This window comes from Notamacropus eugenii, chromosome 4 (assembly GCF_028372415.1).
Source record: "Notamacropus eugenii isolate mMacEug1 chromosome 4, mMacEug1.pri_v2, whole genome shotgun sequence".
Taxonomy (NCBI): domain Eukaryota; kingdom Metazoa; phylum Chordata; class Mammalia; order Diprotodontia; family Macropodidae; genus Notamacropus; species Notamacropus eugenii.
Window position 1 is genome coordinate 419,179,445 of NC_092875.1, and position 16,712 is coordinate 419,196,156.

General features: G+C 37.2%; 1 protein-coding gene across 1 annotated transcript in view; it reads right to left on the reverse strand.

Annotated features, from left to right (window-relative positions):
• Nucleotides 1–272: 272 nt before the first annotated feature.
• Nucleotides 273–16,712, reverse strand: part of C7 (complement C7) — a 68,551-nt gene continuing 52,111 nt past the window's right edge. Inside the window, exons 16-18 of the mRNA XM_072605742.1 lie at nt 10,739–10,835; nt 2,339–2,523; nt 273–615 (exon numbers count right to left, since the gene is read on the reverse strand). Of these exons, the coding sequence (XP_072461843.1) occupies nt 440–615; nt 2,339–2,523; nt 10,739–10,835 (458 nt within the window). The 3' untranslated portion in view covers nt 273–439. The remainder of the gene's footprint in view (nt 616–2,338; nt 2,524–10,738; nt 10,836–16,712) is intronic.

Consider the following 16,712-nt stretch of genomic DNA (forward strand, 5'->3'; position numbering starts at 1 on the left):
TTATCAGTGGTACGCAAACAGTTTGTCCCCAGTAGAATATAAACTCATTGGCGGCAGGGAGTGGAATGATTCTTTATTTACCCTTAGATTAATTTCCTTCTGCTCATATGCATTTTGTATATATTTATTTATATAAATTTGTCTCCCTATTAGCAAGTAAGTTCCTTGAGATGCGGGACTGGTTTTGCCAACAAGTGCTTAATAAATGCTTATATGATCAATTAATTGGTGTACACTATTGTGAAATGAAAATAAAGAGTTCTCGAAGCATATTTTGGAGAATGAAACATTTATGATATATTTATGACTGGGATGATAGGAAACAAAAAGGGTAGGAATGTCGCTGTTGTCTAAAAGACTGCCCAAACTAAACAGATACAGAAATAATTTGGAGAAGTTACAAACTAAATACGGAGCAAGTTAATGGCACCTATTTGCTCTATGCACCACAGGGCTTTATGCTGGTGATGGAGATGCTAAGGCCTTGGCATCTGAGGACACCAGCCTCACATTCAGTCATGGTCTGTTCATTCCCATCCACTTCCACACAAATGTAGAGTCCTCCTTCCACACAATTGGCTGCTGATTCTCTGCACACGCATTTATTTATCTGAGCTGGAAAACAGAAGGAAGGGGTTAAACACAAACTGGAAATATTTGTCCCCAAAAGGCACAGATTTGGGGATTTAGAGATTTGCTCTTGAACCAAGCACAAAAGAATGAATGTTCCTTTACTCTCCCAAGACTAAGTGTGCAGTGGGGCCAATGCCAGTTCTTTTATTGGTTGGAATCCTATGCTGATATTCTTTTCAGTTCTTTACATTCATATTCAAATAGTGATAAATGGGGGAACCAGAACACTAAATGGATCCACTTCCACCATCACATCTAGTATATGACACAAGATTCCATAAAATTGAAATTAAAAAGGTCCATAGGGAAATGAGAAAGAAGTCAACACATTTAGAGAAATGATCTACATTTCCCAAAATGGTCCCAAACCAGGGCCTGATGTCTTCTCTCTGAAAGTCAACGGACCAAGTCTTCAAGTCTTAAGTAGGATTCAAGGTCTTAAGTAGGAGAAAAATTGATCCCATACCTCATAAACAGAGCTCTGGGGTTGGAAATACTAACATATCAGCTTCAGTGACTTTGGGAGCACAACATAATGGGCAGTTATTATCCCTATGAAGGAAGTAGTTGTGGAATTTTCCAAGCCAGAGCAAAATACATGTGGCTGAAGTTCAGCATGTCGACCTCGGGTTAAATTTTGACAGTGATACATAGAAGGTAGTAAAGCTAGGCTGGATCAAAAGACAGTTCAAACTTGGAAAGGGCTGGAAAGGGTCCATCAAATCCTTAGCGAGGTGGTTTATATCTTTATTGTAAAAATCTAGAAAACTCTAGGATTTTAAATTGTGCTCAGAAATCAATTACAAGCATTTATTCCACATATCCAATCAGTTCCAAATCTTTGTAATATCTCTTGTATACATCCCTCTTCTCTCCTCTGATACTACCTGTACCATGTTACAGGCCCCCATCACCAAACTACCACAATAGCCTTTTAGCTGGTCTCCCTGCCTCAAGTCTCCCCCCACTCTAATAAGTCTTCCATTCAACTATCAAATTGATCTTTCAAAAGCACAATATTGACCCTGTTTAATCAATTCTAGTGGCTATTTCCTCAGGCTCTTAAAGCCCTCTCAATCCTAGTTCCTTCCCACCACCATTATTATTTACACTCCCACCACTGCCATGTATTCCATGATCCAGTGACACTGGCCTCCCTACTTTTCCTTGAAGAAGACACTCCATCTCCCAACTTCAGGCATTTTCACTGATTGTCCCTCATGTCTAGAATTCTCTGCCTCCTTAATTCTCTACCTCCTGGCTTCCCTGGCCTTCCTTCAAGTGTCAGCTAAAATTTCACCTCCTGGAAGAAGCCTTTCTTGATCTCTTTTAATACTAATGCCTTTCTTCCACTAATAATCTACAATTTCTTATGTATAATATATATGTGATATATGGATATAGAGAGAAAGAGATACCTTGTTTGTATGTAATTGTTTGCATGTTGTCTCCCTATCAGACTGTTAGCTCCTTGAAATCAAGAACTGTCTTTTGTTTTTCCAAGAGTCCCCATTGCTAAGCAGTTTCTGGAACATACTTATTACACTTACTTAATACTTGTTTCTTGATTTATTAAGTACCTACTATGTGCCAGGCACAAGAAGAGGCTCAAGGGATACAATGACCCCCCCAAAAAAGCCCCACAAAGAAAAACTATCATTACTAGTAACTATTCTTACAATTACAAGCGTTGCATATCTCTTACCATTGCATTTTTCCCACACAGAACATGCACCACATGTTCTCTCAGCTAGAGCAGGTAGAGTACAGCTCCCACTAGTCGCAAGAGTATAACTCTTCCCCAAACACTCAAGTACACGCAGCTTGCAAGCTGTCAAAGCTACAATCTTTTTTGTTCTCCCATCTTGGGCACAAACATCCAAAGAAGGTCTGAAAAAAATGGAATGAGTTACAGCATTTCCACATATCAACAAGCATTTATTAAGTGCTATATCAAGTATATTCCAGACATTATGCTAAAATCAAGAGCTAAAAATTCAAAAATTGAACTCTTTCTACAAGTAGAAAAGGGAGAAGGGCATTTATTAGGGGCTTATCATGTGCCAGGTCCATGTGTTTGAGATACAAACACAAACTAAAAAGACAACGTCCACCCTCAAGGAACGTACATTCTAACGGAAGAAGAAACAATCACAAAGGAACTGGAAAAGGAAAGAGAAAGCAGCAAGATTGCTGGGGAGAAGGTAGAAAAGTCTGGGCAGCAAGGAGTCCTACAAAGTACAAAATGAACATGGATGGAACACCGCATAACATGGCAGTCCAAGTCAGGGACTCATCAATCAGAAGGCAGGGCCTCAAAGCAGAGGCACCTCCAGTGTGAAGAGCACCTGCTCTACTCCTTAGATGAGAGGTTAAGTAAGTGACCACACAGAGTGACCTGAACAAAGAGCTAACAAGCGTCAGAAGCAGCTTTTGAACAAAGGTCTTCCTGACTCAAAAGTCAGCTCTCCATCCCCCATACTATGTTGCTTCTCTTAAAGGTTCTTAAACAAAAATTGTGGAATTTCCCTCCATAAAAGTCTCTGAGCCTAGTCTAAACCAAATCCGAGGACTTTGAATAAATTGTTACTTGGGAAATGTTGTACTTGACACCACAAATGGTAGAACAAGCAACATCCCTATCAGATAGACTTGAACAACTTTAAAATCTGAGATTTTTGAATTCTCACAGGTCTACAGACTATATACACCTTGGGAGCCCTGATGTTTCATTAGCTAAATGGGTGTAATTCACAATCATACAGAATAGGGGGAAATCTTCAGTAAATTCAACTAAGCAAATATGAATGGATTTTCTCAAAATGAATACAAATACTTCTTAACTCCCAAAGATGGCTCAGATAGCTTCCACAAGAGTGGACACTTTAGACTCATCATACATTGTGTTGCCATTTTTTTCTTTTCCCACATTTGTGTTATGCTCATCTCTGAGGTTTTCCAATGATGCAAGGATATTAGAATGCTAAATAACAGTTATTTTAGCATTGACAACGATTATAAAGAAAGACACTGAAATATCAGTTTGAGAATGAACCTGGCAATCAAATGCTATATGAAAATATGCCATTCACATTAAAACATTTTTGAGGTTTCACCTGGCATCCCTCAGATTGGCAAAGTTGACAAAAAAAGGAAAATGACAAATGTTGGAGAGGTTGTGGGAAAACAGGTACGTTAAATGTACTGCTTTTGGTAGAAATGTACGTTGGTTCGGTCACTCTAGAAGATAATTTGGAACTATACACCCCCTATACAACTATGTGTATACCCTTTGACCTAGCAATACCACTACTATATCTGCACCCCCAAAAAGGACTTTAAAAGGTGGGGGCAGGATTCATATGTACAAAACTGTTTGCAGCATTTTTTTTTTGTTAGTAAAGAATTGAAAACCAAAACGTGTTCACACAAATAGGGGATTAGCTGAACAAATTACTGTATAAGATTATAATAGAATGCTAGTATGTTATAAGAAATGATAAAGAGAACAGTTTCAGAGAAACTGAGATTTTTATGAACTGATGCAGAGAGAAGGAAACTAAACGAAGAATAATTTACACAATAGCAGCAACACTGTAAAAACAAACAACTTTGAAAGACTTAAGAAATATGATTAAAGCAATGACCAACCACAGTTCTAGAGGACTTGAGGTAAAACATGCTACTCATTTCCAGATAAAGAAGTGATAGGCTTACCCACACATATATATGTACATATGCATACATATGTACATATGTATGTATATGTATGTATTCACACTTCAATATATACACAGAAATTTTATATCCATATAGACATATATGGATGCATGTATTCATACCTATATCTATATAACTATTTGGACATGGCCAACGCCAGAATTTTTTTTGCTTGACTATTCATATTTTTTAAGTTAATTTATTTTTAGATTTCAACATTCACTTCCATAAGTTTTAAATTTTTACCTGCTCCCTCCCCTTCCCCTTCCCCAAGATGACATGCCATCTGATATAGGCTCTACATATACATTCCTATGAAACATATTTTCATATTACTCATGTTGTATAGAAGAATTAGAATGAATGGGAGGAACCATGAGAGAGAAAAAAAAACAAAATGAAATAAAAAAAGAAAACAGTCTGTTTCAATCTGAATTCAGACTCTGACTGTTCATATTTCTTATAAAGGCTTTATTTTTCTTCCTTTTCCAGTGAGCGACAGGGGATACAGGAGGGAGAAAAGGTAGATTTTGGTTAATTGGGGAAAAATTTTAATTAAAGAGATAATCAGTTTGAAAGTTTTCTTTCCACTGTTAGCTGTTCTCACTCGGAGATTAGCTTGCATGGAGATTGTGACATAAAGAAACACAAGAAATAGATGGACACATATTGGTTTTTGTGTCCCTTCAAATGGCTCAGCCACAAAGAGAAGGTAGTGGTTTCTAAACCAAAGGTTTCTAAGTATGGATGCTGCTCAGTTATAGAGAGATGACTTATCCAAATACCTCAACTAACCAGAATATACCTGAGAATCAGGAATGAAGTAATAAAGACCTCTTAGCGGATCCTCAAAACAGGTGTCACAAGGGCCAAGGACCTGAGGAACCTTCAGGCTCTTACTCTGAACACATTTATTCATACTTTATATATAGTGAGGTTTTTTAAGTGTGATTAATTAGGTTCCCTGTACACAGAGATTAGAAGCAAAATGGGAGGGAGGAACTCTGGGGTTACAGAAGCAGCTCCTAAAGTGCACCTGGGCAGTGAATAATAACAAAAAAATAGCTCACATGGCCTGACAACAAATAGACAGAGACAGAGAGCAGGTTGGGACCCTTTATTGTAATAGCAAGCAACCCTGGGTACCTTTCTAGATACCATGTGATGTAAGTAACTCTCTCTTACAGTATAGCATAGTAATAGATACCAAAAAAGATGACTATAAGTCATATGAAAAGATCAAAGTACAGAAATGACCATTAAAGAAATTAGGGAAGTATGCAATACTGTATAGAAAAGTATTTACATTCAAAACAACTACTATAAAATGGCTTGAATACTGAAAGGGTCATCTGGAAAATTCATTTATATGGAGCATTTTATTCCCTGACAAAGCTGGATACATAAGGTATTTCAGACAGGATTATAGAAATATTCAGTTTATTCATGAAACTGCAGTTTCTAAAGCACTTTTCACACCCAAGGACATGGGAAGAGACTAAATTCATGGTTAGTATGTGTTTTAATTTAGCTCAAAAATCTTCTTTTTCACCTGGAAGCAAAATTCACTTGGAGTTCTTTGAATGATGGAAACAAGCCTTAGTATCTAACCTTTCATCTGTTTATTAAACATATTAAATAGAACTACTCAGCTCTGCTGAAAAGGCCGGGATTTTGCAAAGCTGCTTTGTTATCAGCATCTGAGTGTCATGTTGAAATTATATGAAAACTCACATCAGGTCTATAAATAAAAGATCATCTAAATGAATTGGGAAGGGGGTGAGGCAGTAAGGAGAAAAACCAATCAAAGCAAACCATAATTAACGTTGAATAAAGTTGGAATTGATACACTTTATTGGAATACATTAAAGATTGCCATACTACTTAATTATATTAAATCATATTCTCCTGAGTATAGAACAGACAATGTGGCATTTTGGACCAAAAATCTGGACCAAAATTCAGATCCTACCTCTGAAACATGCTGGCCATGTGACCCTTGAACAAGTCACCTACTAATAATAGATACTGAGCATAACTAACGTTTATATAGCACTTTTCTTGTATTACAACATTTGATTCCCACTACAACCCTGTGAAATGGGTGCCTTATTCTGCAGATGAGGAAACTGAAAATAAGAAAAAAAAGGTGTCTTCTTCAGGGCCACACAGATAATAAACATTTATGGTAGGGTTCAAACTCAAATCTTCTTGGCCCCAAGTCCAGTGCACTGTCCACTGAGCCACATAGCCACCTCCAGTACCTTGGGAAACTCTAATTGCAGAGAAAATACTGGCCCAGATTGGTAAGAGGGATTTTCCTCACTGAGGAATTCCTTATGCCAATGAAATCACAGATCAAGTCCCCATCTCTGGGATCTTCCCAGGACACAAAACCCTCCATATATGGCATCACCAAATCAACTCTTTGAAGTTGGCTTTATATTTGCCATTGTAAGTGGGGTCAACTCATGATGCCAAGTAATCAATTAATAATTGAACGACTATTCCAATTCTTAGAGAACAAAAGACCTATTCGGTGCAGTTGTTTCATTCACTCAGCATCACAGAATTTAAAGCAGCCTAAATGAAGAGGCTAGAAGCTATCTGAACAAGCAGTTTTTTTTATAGGAAAGTGAGGCCCAATTTAAAGGACTTAACTAAGGTCAGACAGGTAATAATTAGCGGAACCAGGACATGTCTTGAGTGGGTAAAGCTAGAGAGATGTCAAAGAATTCACCCGTGACTTTCCCACAGAGTCCACTCTCCATGGGCCCGACTGTACCCCACATATACCATATATTGTATACAGAGAGATTCTGCTCTTGGAATGGGGTGCAAAATGTTAAAAGGAAGGGAGAAGTGGGACAAGATTTTCTTCCCTCAGTAATTAGGACCCCTCTAGTCATACCACTGGTAGTTAGATCTATTTTTTTCCCCTATTCAGTATAATTTTTCTCAAATAACAATAAATGTTCCAGGATACTAACAAGGCACAGCAATCATCAGGAACATTGGTAATTATTATTATATTATAATAATATTATGTTATAATAAATATCATTATTATAATTAATAAATATTATTATATAATTACTTCTTAGGGCAATCTGAGTCTAAAATTAAAATCCAACCTAATAAGTTAAAAAATACCTAAAACCTGATTATATTCTACTCTTACATGATTTTAAAATATTTTTTGTTCAGTTTTTCAGTCATGTCCAACTCTTCATGACCTCCTCTGGAGTTTTCTTTGCAGAAATGCTTTGCCATTTCCTTCTCCAACTTATTTAACAGGTGAGGAAACTAAAGCAAATGGAGATACGTGACTTGCCCAAAGTCACACAGCTAGTAAGTATCTGAGACAAGACTTGAACTCATGAAGATAAACCTTCCTAATTCCAAGCTCAGTGCTCTATCTACTGCACGACCTCCCTTCCCTTTTTGAATACAATGAACATATGAAACAATTCTACCTGGCTTCTGTCAGTTTTACATGTTTTTGTTTCTCATGAACACTGGAGAGTTTGAATGGTGAGATGCAAATCTTCGGCACTAAGAGGCACTCTGATATAGGTGAATTTGCAATAAGAAAGCCTAGATCTGCTTGCCAACTCTGACACATACTTGCAATTGGATTGGGCAAATCTCTCTCTCCCTAAGCCTTACTTTCTCATTCACAAACCAAGGATTAAAAATTCTTGCACTAGCTACCTAAAGAGTTAGAGGAAAATGATTTAACCTTACAAATCTCTGTAAAAATATGAACTATTATCAAACATGTCTCTCCCTCCGACCCTCCACACACCAGGTCACTCAAAAAGATGGAGATATTCATTGGTAGATAAAAGAGAATGAGCTCTCCTTTACCAAGTCTTAAACTTCCCAAACAAAAGAAAAAAAAAGGAGACTACGAGTTTCACCTAAAATTGTTTATTCATTACCTCCTGTCCATAAGGCCACCAAATCACTGCATATAGATTTAAAATGTATGCAATCTGACCTTATCTATTTAATTATTTGTATTATATACCTTCTTAGGTAAGGTCCTATTATACGTCAGGGCATTTTAATGTCCTAATCAAATTCATTCTGAGTGGACAATGTTCTTTCTGGAGCAGGAAAGTAGAGTCACCAAAGAGTTGTTGCCCTGATCTGACGGCATAGCTCACCATGTTCTTTAACATTCACTGAGGTTCTGTAATTACTAAGCCACTATGATCAGTTTAGGATTCAGCATCGGAAGTAGTAGAAGAAACATTAGATTTAGATTCAGAGTCTGGGTTAAAATGCTGACTATACCACTTATAGGCTATGTGGCGGTGGGCAAGTCTCTTCCTACTCTGAGTCTTGGTTTCTTCAACTATAAAACAAAAATACTTTATTTCTACTGCCTGTCACACAGATTTTTATAAAGATAATCAAATAGGGTGAATGTATGTACAGCATTTTGTAAACCTTAAAGCAATATAAAAATTTTCAGCAATTGTTACTAAGTAGATTTCTTTACTGGGAAGAAAATGCATTGTCCATTTAACATTAACACGTGGACTACTTTTCAATTCCATTTAGCACATGGGTATTGAGTACCTACTATGCGCAAAGCACTGTACTAGACACTTGACAATAATATTTCTTCTTGTAAATTAATAAATTGGAATTCTATTTACTAAAATGTCTCTTGTGAGTTTGGTTAATATGAATCAATTGCCAGAACCTGATCACTCCTGAAACTGGAGTGTGTGAAGCCAATAAAATCCCAATATACCTTTACTTGAAGTCACATGATTGGGTCACCTTTGCCTGTAAGTCTTCAATGGCACCTCCACTGCAAATAAAGTTCTTGTTCCTTAGCCTGGTTTCCTAGGCCCCACAATATGGCTCCAACCTACCCTTCCAGCATTCTATCCTAACTTTCACATACACTATATTTCATTTGAACTGGACTACTGACTGTTCAATAATTTTTTCTTGCTTTCCCTGTCTTTGAGTCTTTGCTCATATGGTCCTCCCTCCCTAACCCAATGTCTTGAATAGACCCTCCAACATCTATGATTTGACCACTCCCTCCCAAAGGATTCTTGTCATCCTTTAAGACCCATCAAACATGCCTCCTCCTCCATGAAAACTTCCCTTTTGGAAGTAAACTTTTCTTGAAGCATCATGGTGGATAGAGGGTTGGAGTTGAGATCAAGAAGATCTGTCTTCAATCCTGCCTTGGACCCTTTTTACCTGTGTGACCCTAGTCAAGTGACTTAACCTCACTTCTACTCAGTTTCATCATCTGTAAACTGGAAATACAAATAATACCTACCTCACAAAAGTTTTTTTGAGAATCAAATGATTTAATTGTTTAATTATTTATATTTAAATATCACTTAATCCAATCATTTAATCGTTAATCAGATCATATATGCAAAGCACTTGGCAGACCTTAAAGAATAATATAAATGCTAACCATTATTCCTTGAGGAGGTAGCATGGAATAAAGGATAGAACACTGGACTTGAAGTCAGAAGGACCTGAGTTTCAATCCCGATGCAGACATTTACTAGCTGTATGACCCTGGGCATGTCATCCAACCTTTCAGCTTCAATTTCCTCCTATGTTAAAATGGATATGATAATAATAGCTACTTCACAGGATTATTATCCATGCAAAGTGATTTATAATCACTATTATACATGTCTTCTGTTATCTCACATGGCTCTTTGTACCTCTGCTATGCAATTGTTAGTTTTGTTCATATTATAGATATTTAGTCTCATTTCCACTACTACTTTATAAATTTATCTCCCCACCACCATCATCACCACCACCACCACCATCACCATCATCTTATAAAGTCACTTGTAGACAGTAAGAATTTAATAAATATTTGCTGAATTGGATTTATTTTTTTTTTCACTATGTCAACTATCTAACTCCGCAACTTTATGTAAAACAAGGTTCAAGATTTTTAGCTAAGTGGTACTTTATATTAAAAGAATGATCATAAAAACAAAATAGAAATGCCTCTATTTAATTTCCTATGACTATTGTTTTGAGAGTTTACCTCCCAAGGGAATTTAATTATCCCTTAAACTTCTAAATCCTCAGATGATCACTTTGTCATGCTGCTCCATTTTCCCAAGGAAGAGGCTGGCCAGCTACTTCTCAGTCATACTCCCTTAACCAGATTCCATGAGGGCTAACTGCCTACTGACAGCTCTGGTGACCCAGGCAACTCTGGACAGAGAATCCACTATACTATGATGTAAACAAAAACTGATGACTTAGATCCATGAAGGCAAAACTGTCTTATCTAACAACAGACTGAAGACTGAAGTCCCAGTGTCATCTGACTTAAGTAAAATTATTAGAGATAAGCAGAGGCACAGCTTACCCACATTCATACGGCATTTTACAAACACATCTAGAGTTCTGCAGCTTCTCCCAGGGTTGGCATAGCTGTGTGGTCAACACTGGTTTCTCAGTGCCCCCTAAAGGGAAACAGTATAGAAGATATCACTGGGTTAGGAAAGAAAAAACTTCAGTTGTGAATGAGATTATCATTTTAAGGGCTAAAATTAGTTGATAAAAAGCTTTGAAACTGCAACTCGAAATGTCCTTTCAAAACTACTCAAAATACTTTACCACTTGTAATTGGAGTCCAGCACATTCTCAGCCTCCCAGCCTCTTCCACATGAGAATTTGCATCCACAAGCACAGTGCTCATCTGTCAGTTCAGTTACACACAGGAGCAGATCACCTAGCAGGTCTTACCAAGAACTTTATTACTCAGAAACACCATGGGTTTCTTAATTCTATCACATATATCTTATGTACAAAAGACTCACTAGGGATATAACATACCCAGAAACATTACAAGTGCCCCAAGGTAACCCAGGTTCAAAATCTGTCTCCTTTACTTATTATATGCATGACTTTGGGTGACTCATTTAACCACTCTTTGCCTCAATTTCTCCATCTATAAAATGAAACATTTGTACTAGATAGTTTTTAAGGTGACTTCCATTTCTAATTCTATGATGTATAAGACTTAATTCCATTAGCAGTCAAACTAGTACCCTAATCCTCCTGGATCTCAGCTTCCTCATTTGTAAAAGGAGATATTTAGACAATTATGACCCCCAAGATCTAATAAAATACACTTTTTTTGGTAGCAATCAGGGTTAAGTGACTTGCCCAGGGTCACACAACTAGTAAGTGTGAGGCCTTATTTGAACTCAGGTGCTCTTGACTCCAAGGCCAGCTGTTCTACCCACTGTACCACCTAGCTGCCCCAACATTTTAGATACCAGCAAGACCCTTCTGCCCCACAAGATGGGTTAGAATAATTATTGAAATAGATGAAAAGTGTTGATAACATGGTCTTTCTCATTCCTCCTTGTAACCGCAGCTTGGTGCCAGAAAAACAACCATAATATTGCTTTGTAGAGGTCCAAGGTACTGCAGTGAAACCTAAATACCCTGTGAAGAAGTCAGAGTTGCAAACACCTGAATTTTCCAGGACTTTCACTGCAAGATAATTTTTCATCATATTCATTCAAATAAACATTGTTGGGCAATTATTGTGTGGGAAAGGTAAATAGAGCAAACAGTTAAGCCAGTTTCTGTTCGCACACTAAGCAATGATGATACAAAGACAAAAGCAGAACCATTCCGGACCTTAAGATTGTTATATTCTAACGGTGCTGAGATACAAGGTTTAGGTTTAACCTAAACGTGTAAGTATATTTCCTGCCTTCATGAAACTTGCAGACTAGTAAAGGCATAGAACTTATGTCCAGAAAATCATAATACGAAAGAATAATATCCATAAACAAATTAGAAATGTACAAAGCAATGTGTCATGAGAGAACTGAGGTGAAGATGGAGAAAGTCATTAATAACAGAAGAGATCAGGAAATTCTTCCTGGAGGATGAGGGTTTGAGCTGAGCTTTAAAGGAGAAAGTGATAGTCGAAGAAAGAGGGAGGACAGTATAGGCGTAGGAAACAGCATGAGAAACAGCAAGAATGTGGGGAGGAATGGTGGGTAGTCCAGTTTGACTGGAATGTGGCTTACATGGCGGGGAGTTATATGAGATAAGACTATAATGCTAACATGGCTTCAGACTTCTGGGAACCTAAAATGCCAGGCAATTATGAAGCCACTGAAGGTTTTTGGAGTAGAGAAATAACATAAAAATCTTTGAAGACAGATTATTCTGCCAGCATTATAGGGAACTGATCAGAGAGAACAACATATGGAGACAGAAAGATCTGTTGGGAGGTAGTTGCAACATTACAAGCTAGTGGTAATGAGGTCCCATACTGGGGCAGCGGCATTGGAAGCGCACAGAAGAAGACAAGGATGGGATATTTTGGAGGAAGAATTGACTGGATGTGGAAACTGATTAGATACAAGAGCTGAAAGGGGGGATGAAACGAGAAATAGCACCAAGGTTTCTAATTGGGAAAGCTTGTTGGAGGGTAGTACCACTGGCAGAAAGTCTCCAAGACTAGACTTAAGTAGAAAGATAATGATTTTGACTTGGGGCCTAATAAGTTTGAGATGCTAGCAGTATGTGCAAGGGGCTATATCTTATAGATAGAGATTTAGACCTGGGGGTCTGAAGATAGGTCAGAGCTGGATAGACAATACATACAGGTACTAGTTGAAACTGAAAGTGTTTCAAGTATCTTGGGAATCAATCCCGTCATTGCCTTTAATATTACATCACTTCTAACATGGATTTCCTCTGTGCATTATATACACCTGCTCTTTCCATCTTTTTAATGTCCTAATTCCTCCTGGAACACAATAGGAACTATGATTTTTAAGAGTTCAAATGTCATTGTGAGGTGGTATAGGGCATAAATTTCTGGATTTGGAGTCAATGAGAACCAGGGTTGAAATCTCAGATACTTATTAGCCAGCTGTGTGAGACCCTGAGAAAGGTTTCCTCAACGGCACAATGGGGATATTAACAGTAGGTACCTCACAAAATATAGTTGTGTGAGGATCAAATAAAAGGAGATAAAATATGCAAGTACTTGCAAACCTTAAAGGTCATATAAATGTTACCTATTTTTACTATTAACGTAGATCCATTACCACTGACAAAATAATGTTACAATTTTGGCATATATTTTCTATTTTTATCTATTTGTTGTCCTTCCATTTTCATCCTTAGATACTCTTGGGATAATTTGCTAGTATCATTCAGTCGTTTCAGTTGTGTCCAACTCTTTGTGACCACATTTGGGGATTTCTTGGCAAAGATACTGGAATGATTTGCCATTTCCTTCTCTAGCTCACTTTACAGATGAAGAAACTGAAGCAAACAGGGTTAAATGACTTGCCCAGGGTCACACAGCTAGTAAGTGTCTGGGGTGCTTTGGTTTAGTCTTTTACCAGACTTCTTTTTTTACCAGACTAATTTTTTTCTTTAACTTTTTCTTGTTGTTTTATAAGATGATACTACCTAAAATCTTCTACTATCCTTCTCCATAAGATTTTACAAATGAATTTAAATTCTTAGCCACTGTTGACTGTTGTTCTCTTTCAAGACAAAGAAACAGAAAACAAGTGTTTGTTGATTGAATCAGTCCCTGGGTTCTTTCAGCCTTCTAGATGCAGAAATGTTAAGACTGTTCACAGTCAGTGCTTCCTCTTTCTCTCCTCTCACTCAGTTCTGTGCTCTGTACAAGCTTGCTTCTGACCACATTATTCAACTGAAATTTCTCTCTCTAAAGTTACTATAATGATGTTATCATTTCCCCATTTACAGGATTTCTCATCCTTATCCTTCATGACCTCTCTACAGTATCTGACAGCCTCCGACACTATTTATTCATCCTTCTCTTTCCTGAGATGCTTTCTCCTTTCTAAGTTTTTTGTGACACTGCCTATCATTATGTCAATACACATTTAACAACCAACTCATAGAGGGGAAAATTTACATGACATACTTTTTAATCTAATCTGAGAAAATTAATATTTTCCTCATCACTTTATTAAGTCTAGACAGACAATCAATAAAACAATAAAATCAAAATCTGATTTGTAGTTTGCCAATTCCAAGGTATAACTTTTCAAACTAAAAATTTAACAATTGTCTCTTATGAGACAGTTCAAGCAGGCTCCAACAGATCCATGCACTGCTCTCTCCTGGTATTTGTCTGACCACTTCTAAGTCTCCTTTACTAGTTTTTATCCAGGTGACATCTTCTAAATGTGAGTGTCCTCCAAGGTTTTATCTTGAGGATATTCTCTTCTCTCACTAAACTATGTCACTTGGTGATCTCATCACTTCTCATAGGTTCAATTATCATCATCTATGCAGATGAATTTCAAATCTATTTATCCAGTCCTAACTTCTCCTGACCTAGTCACATCCCCAACTGCCTATTAACCATCTCAAAATGGATATCTGGTAGATACCTGAAACTCATATGTCCAAAGCACAATTCATTATTTCTACATCCAAATTTTCCTCTTTTCCTAACTTTCCTCTTAATATTGAATGTGCCATCTTGCTCCCAGTCACTCAGACTTGCAACCAAGGTATCATCTTCAACTCCTCATTCTCTCTCACCATCCCTATTCAATCAGTTGCTAAATATTGTTGATTCTACCTTAATAACATCTCTTGCATATATTTCCTTCTCCTCTGACATGGCCACAACTCTGATATAAGTTCTCTTCACCCCATACCTTCCAGTTGGTCTCTTGCCTCTAGTCTTTTCCCACTCTAGTCCTCTGAACCATCACCCACTCATCTGTCAAAATCATCTTTCTTTACTAAAGTTCTGACCATGTTACTTCCTCCACTCACTCAATAGATTCAAGTGCCCCCATTATTTTGGAATTAAATATAATATGTACACTATGTTTAGCTTTTAAAGCCTTTTACAACCTGGCCACTTCCTAGAACTTTTCTAGCCTTTGCACACTTCATGACATAAGATCAGGCATTGCCTCCTTTCTCTTCCTCTCACACCATACTCCATCTCCCATGTCTTTTCACTGACTATCTCCTATGCCTCCAAAGTTTTTCTTCCTTACCTCTACTTTTCAGTTTCTCTAGTTTCTTTTCAGATCCAGCTCAAGTCCAGCATCTAGAATAGACCTTTCCCAGTCCCTTTCCCACATTCTAATGCCTTCCTTCTGAATATGTATATATATATATATATGTGTACATAAAAAGATTACCCCTGAAGGTCTTAGTGCAGTTTTAAGCTTTTAATTGCACTAAGACTTTTAGGACACCTTGTATATATACATATATATTGTAAATGGGAGATAATAAAAGACATAAATGATTGACACATGGATAAATAGATAATGTATTAGACAGATAGATACAAATAGAGATAGAGAGAGTCATAGAGATCATGACAGAGAGCTCTCTTATATACACAGGAGTTTGTCTATTGTCTCCTCCAAGCAAAGCCCCTTGAATTCAAAGACTCTATATTTTTATCTCTGTTGTTTTTTTATCTCTGATGTTCAGTCATGTCCAATTCTTTATGACCCCATTTGAGGTGTTCTTGGCAAGAATGCTGCAGTGCTTTTTCCTATTTTCTTTTCCAATTCATTTTACAAATGAGGAAACTGAAGCAAACAGGGTTAAGTTACTTGTCCAGAGCCACAGAGCAATTAAGTGTCTGAGGCAGAATTTGAACTCAGGTCTTCCTGACTCCAAGCCCAGTGCTCTATCCACTGTGTCACCTACCTGCCCTTTTTTATCTCTGGCACTTAGCAAAGTGTCTGGCACATAGTAAGTATTTAATAAATGCTCATTGACTAGCTAAGTTCAATTACTTTGAGCAATAGCATAGAGTAGTGAAGAAAGGCTGGGCTTTGAATACAGGAAATCATGGGTTCAAGTCTTTCCTGACTCTTACAACATACTAGTTGTGAGACTACAAGAAAGTCACTTAAGACTCAGTGGTGAGTTACTGATCTCCTTCAGCAGAGAAAGCTTTCATACCAGAAGTTTCTTACACAGATGAAATGGCAGGGTTCAGATCAACAATGATAAAAAAAACCGTTCCTGAGGAAATGGTCTTTGTATTACACTAGAAATGCTAGCTTTAGCAATAAGAGATGAAAAAGAAACTGAAGGAATTAGAATAGGCAATGAGGAAACAAAACTATCACTTTTTGCAGATGATATGATGGTATATTTAGAAAACCCTAGAGAATCAACTAAAAGCTACTTGAAATAATTAACAACTTCAGCAAAGTTGTAGGATGTAAAATAAATCCACATAAATCATGTGCATTTCCTTAGATTACTAACAAACCCCAGCAGCAAGAGATAGAAAGAGAAATTCCACTTAAAATAAAATAAATACTATAGCCAAT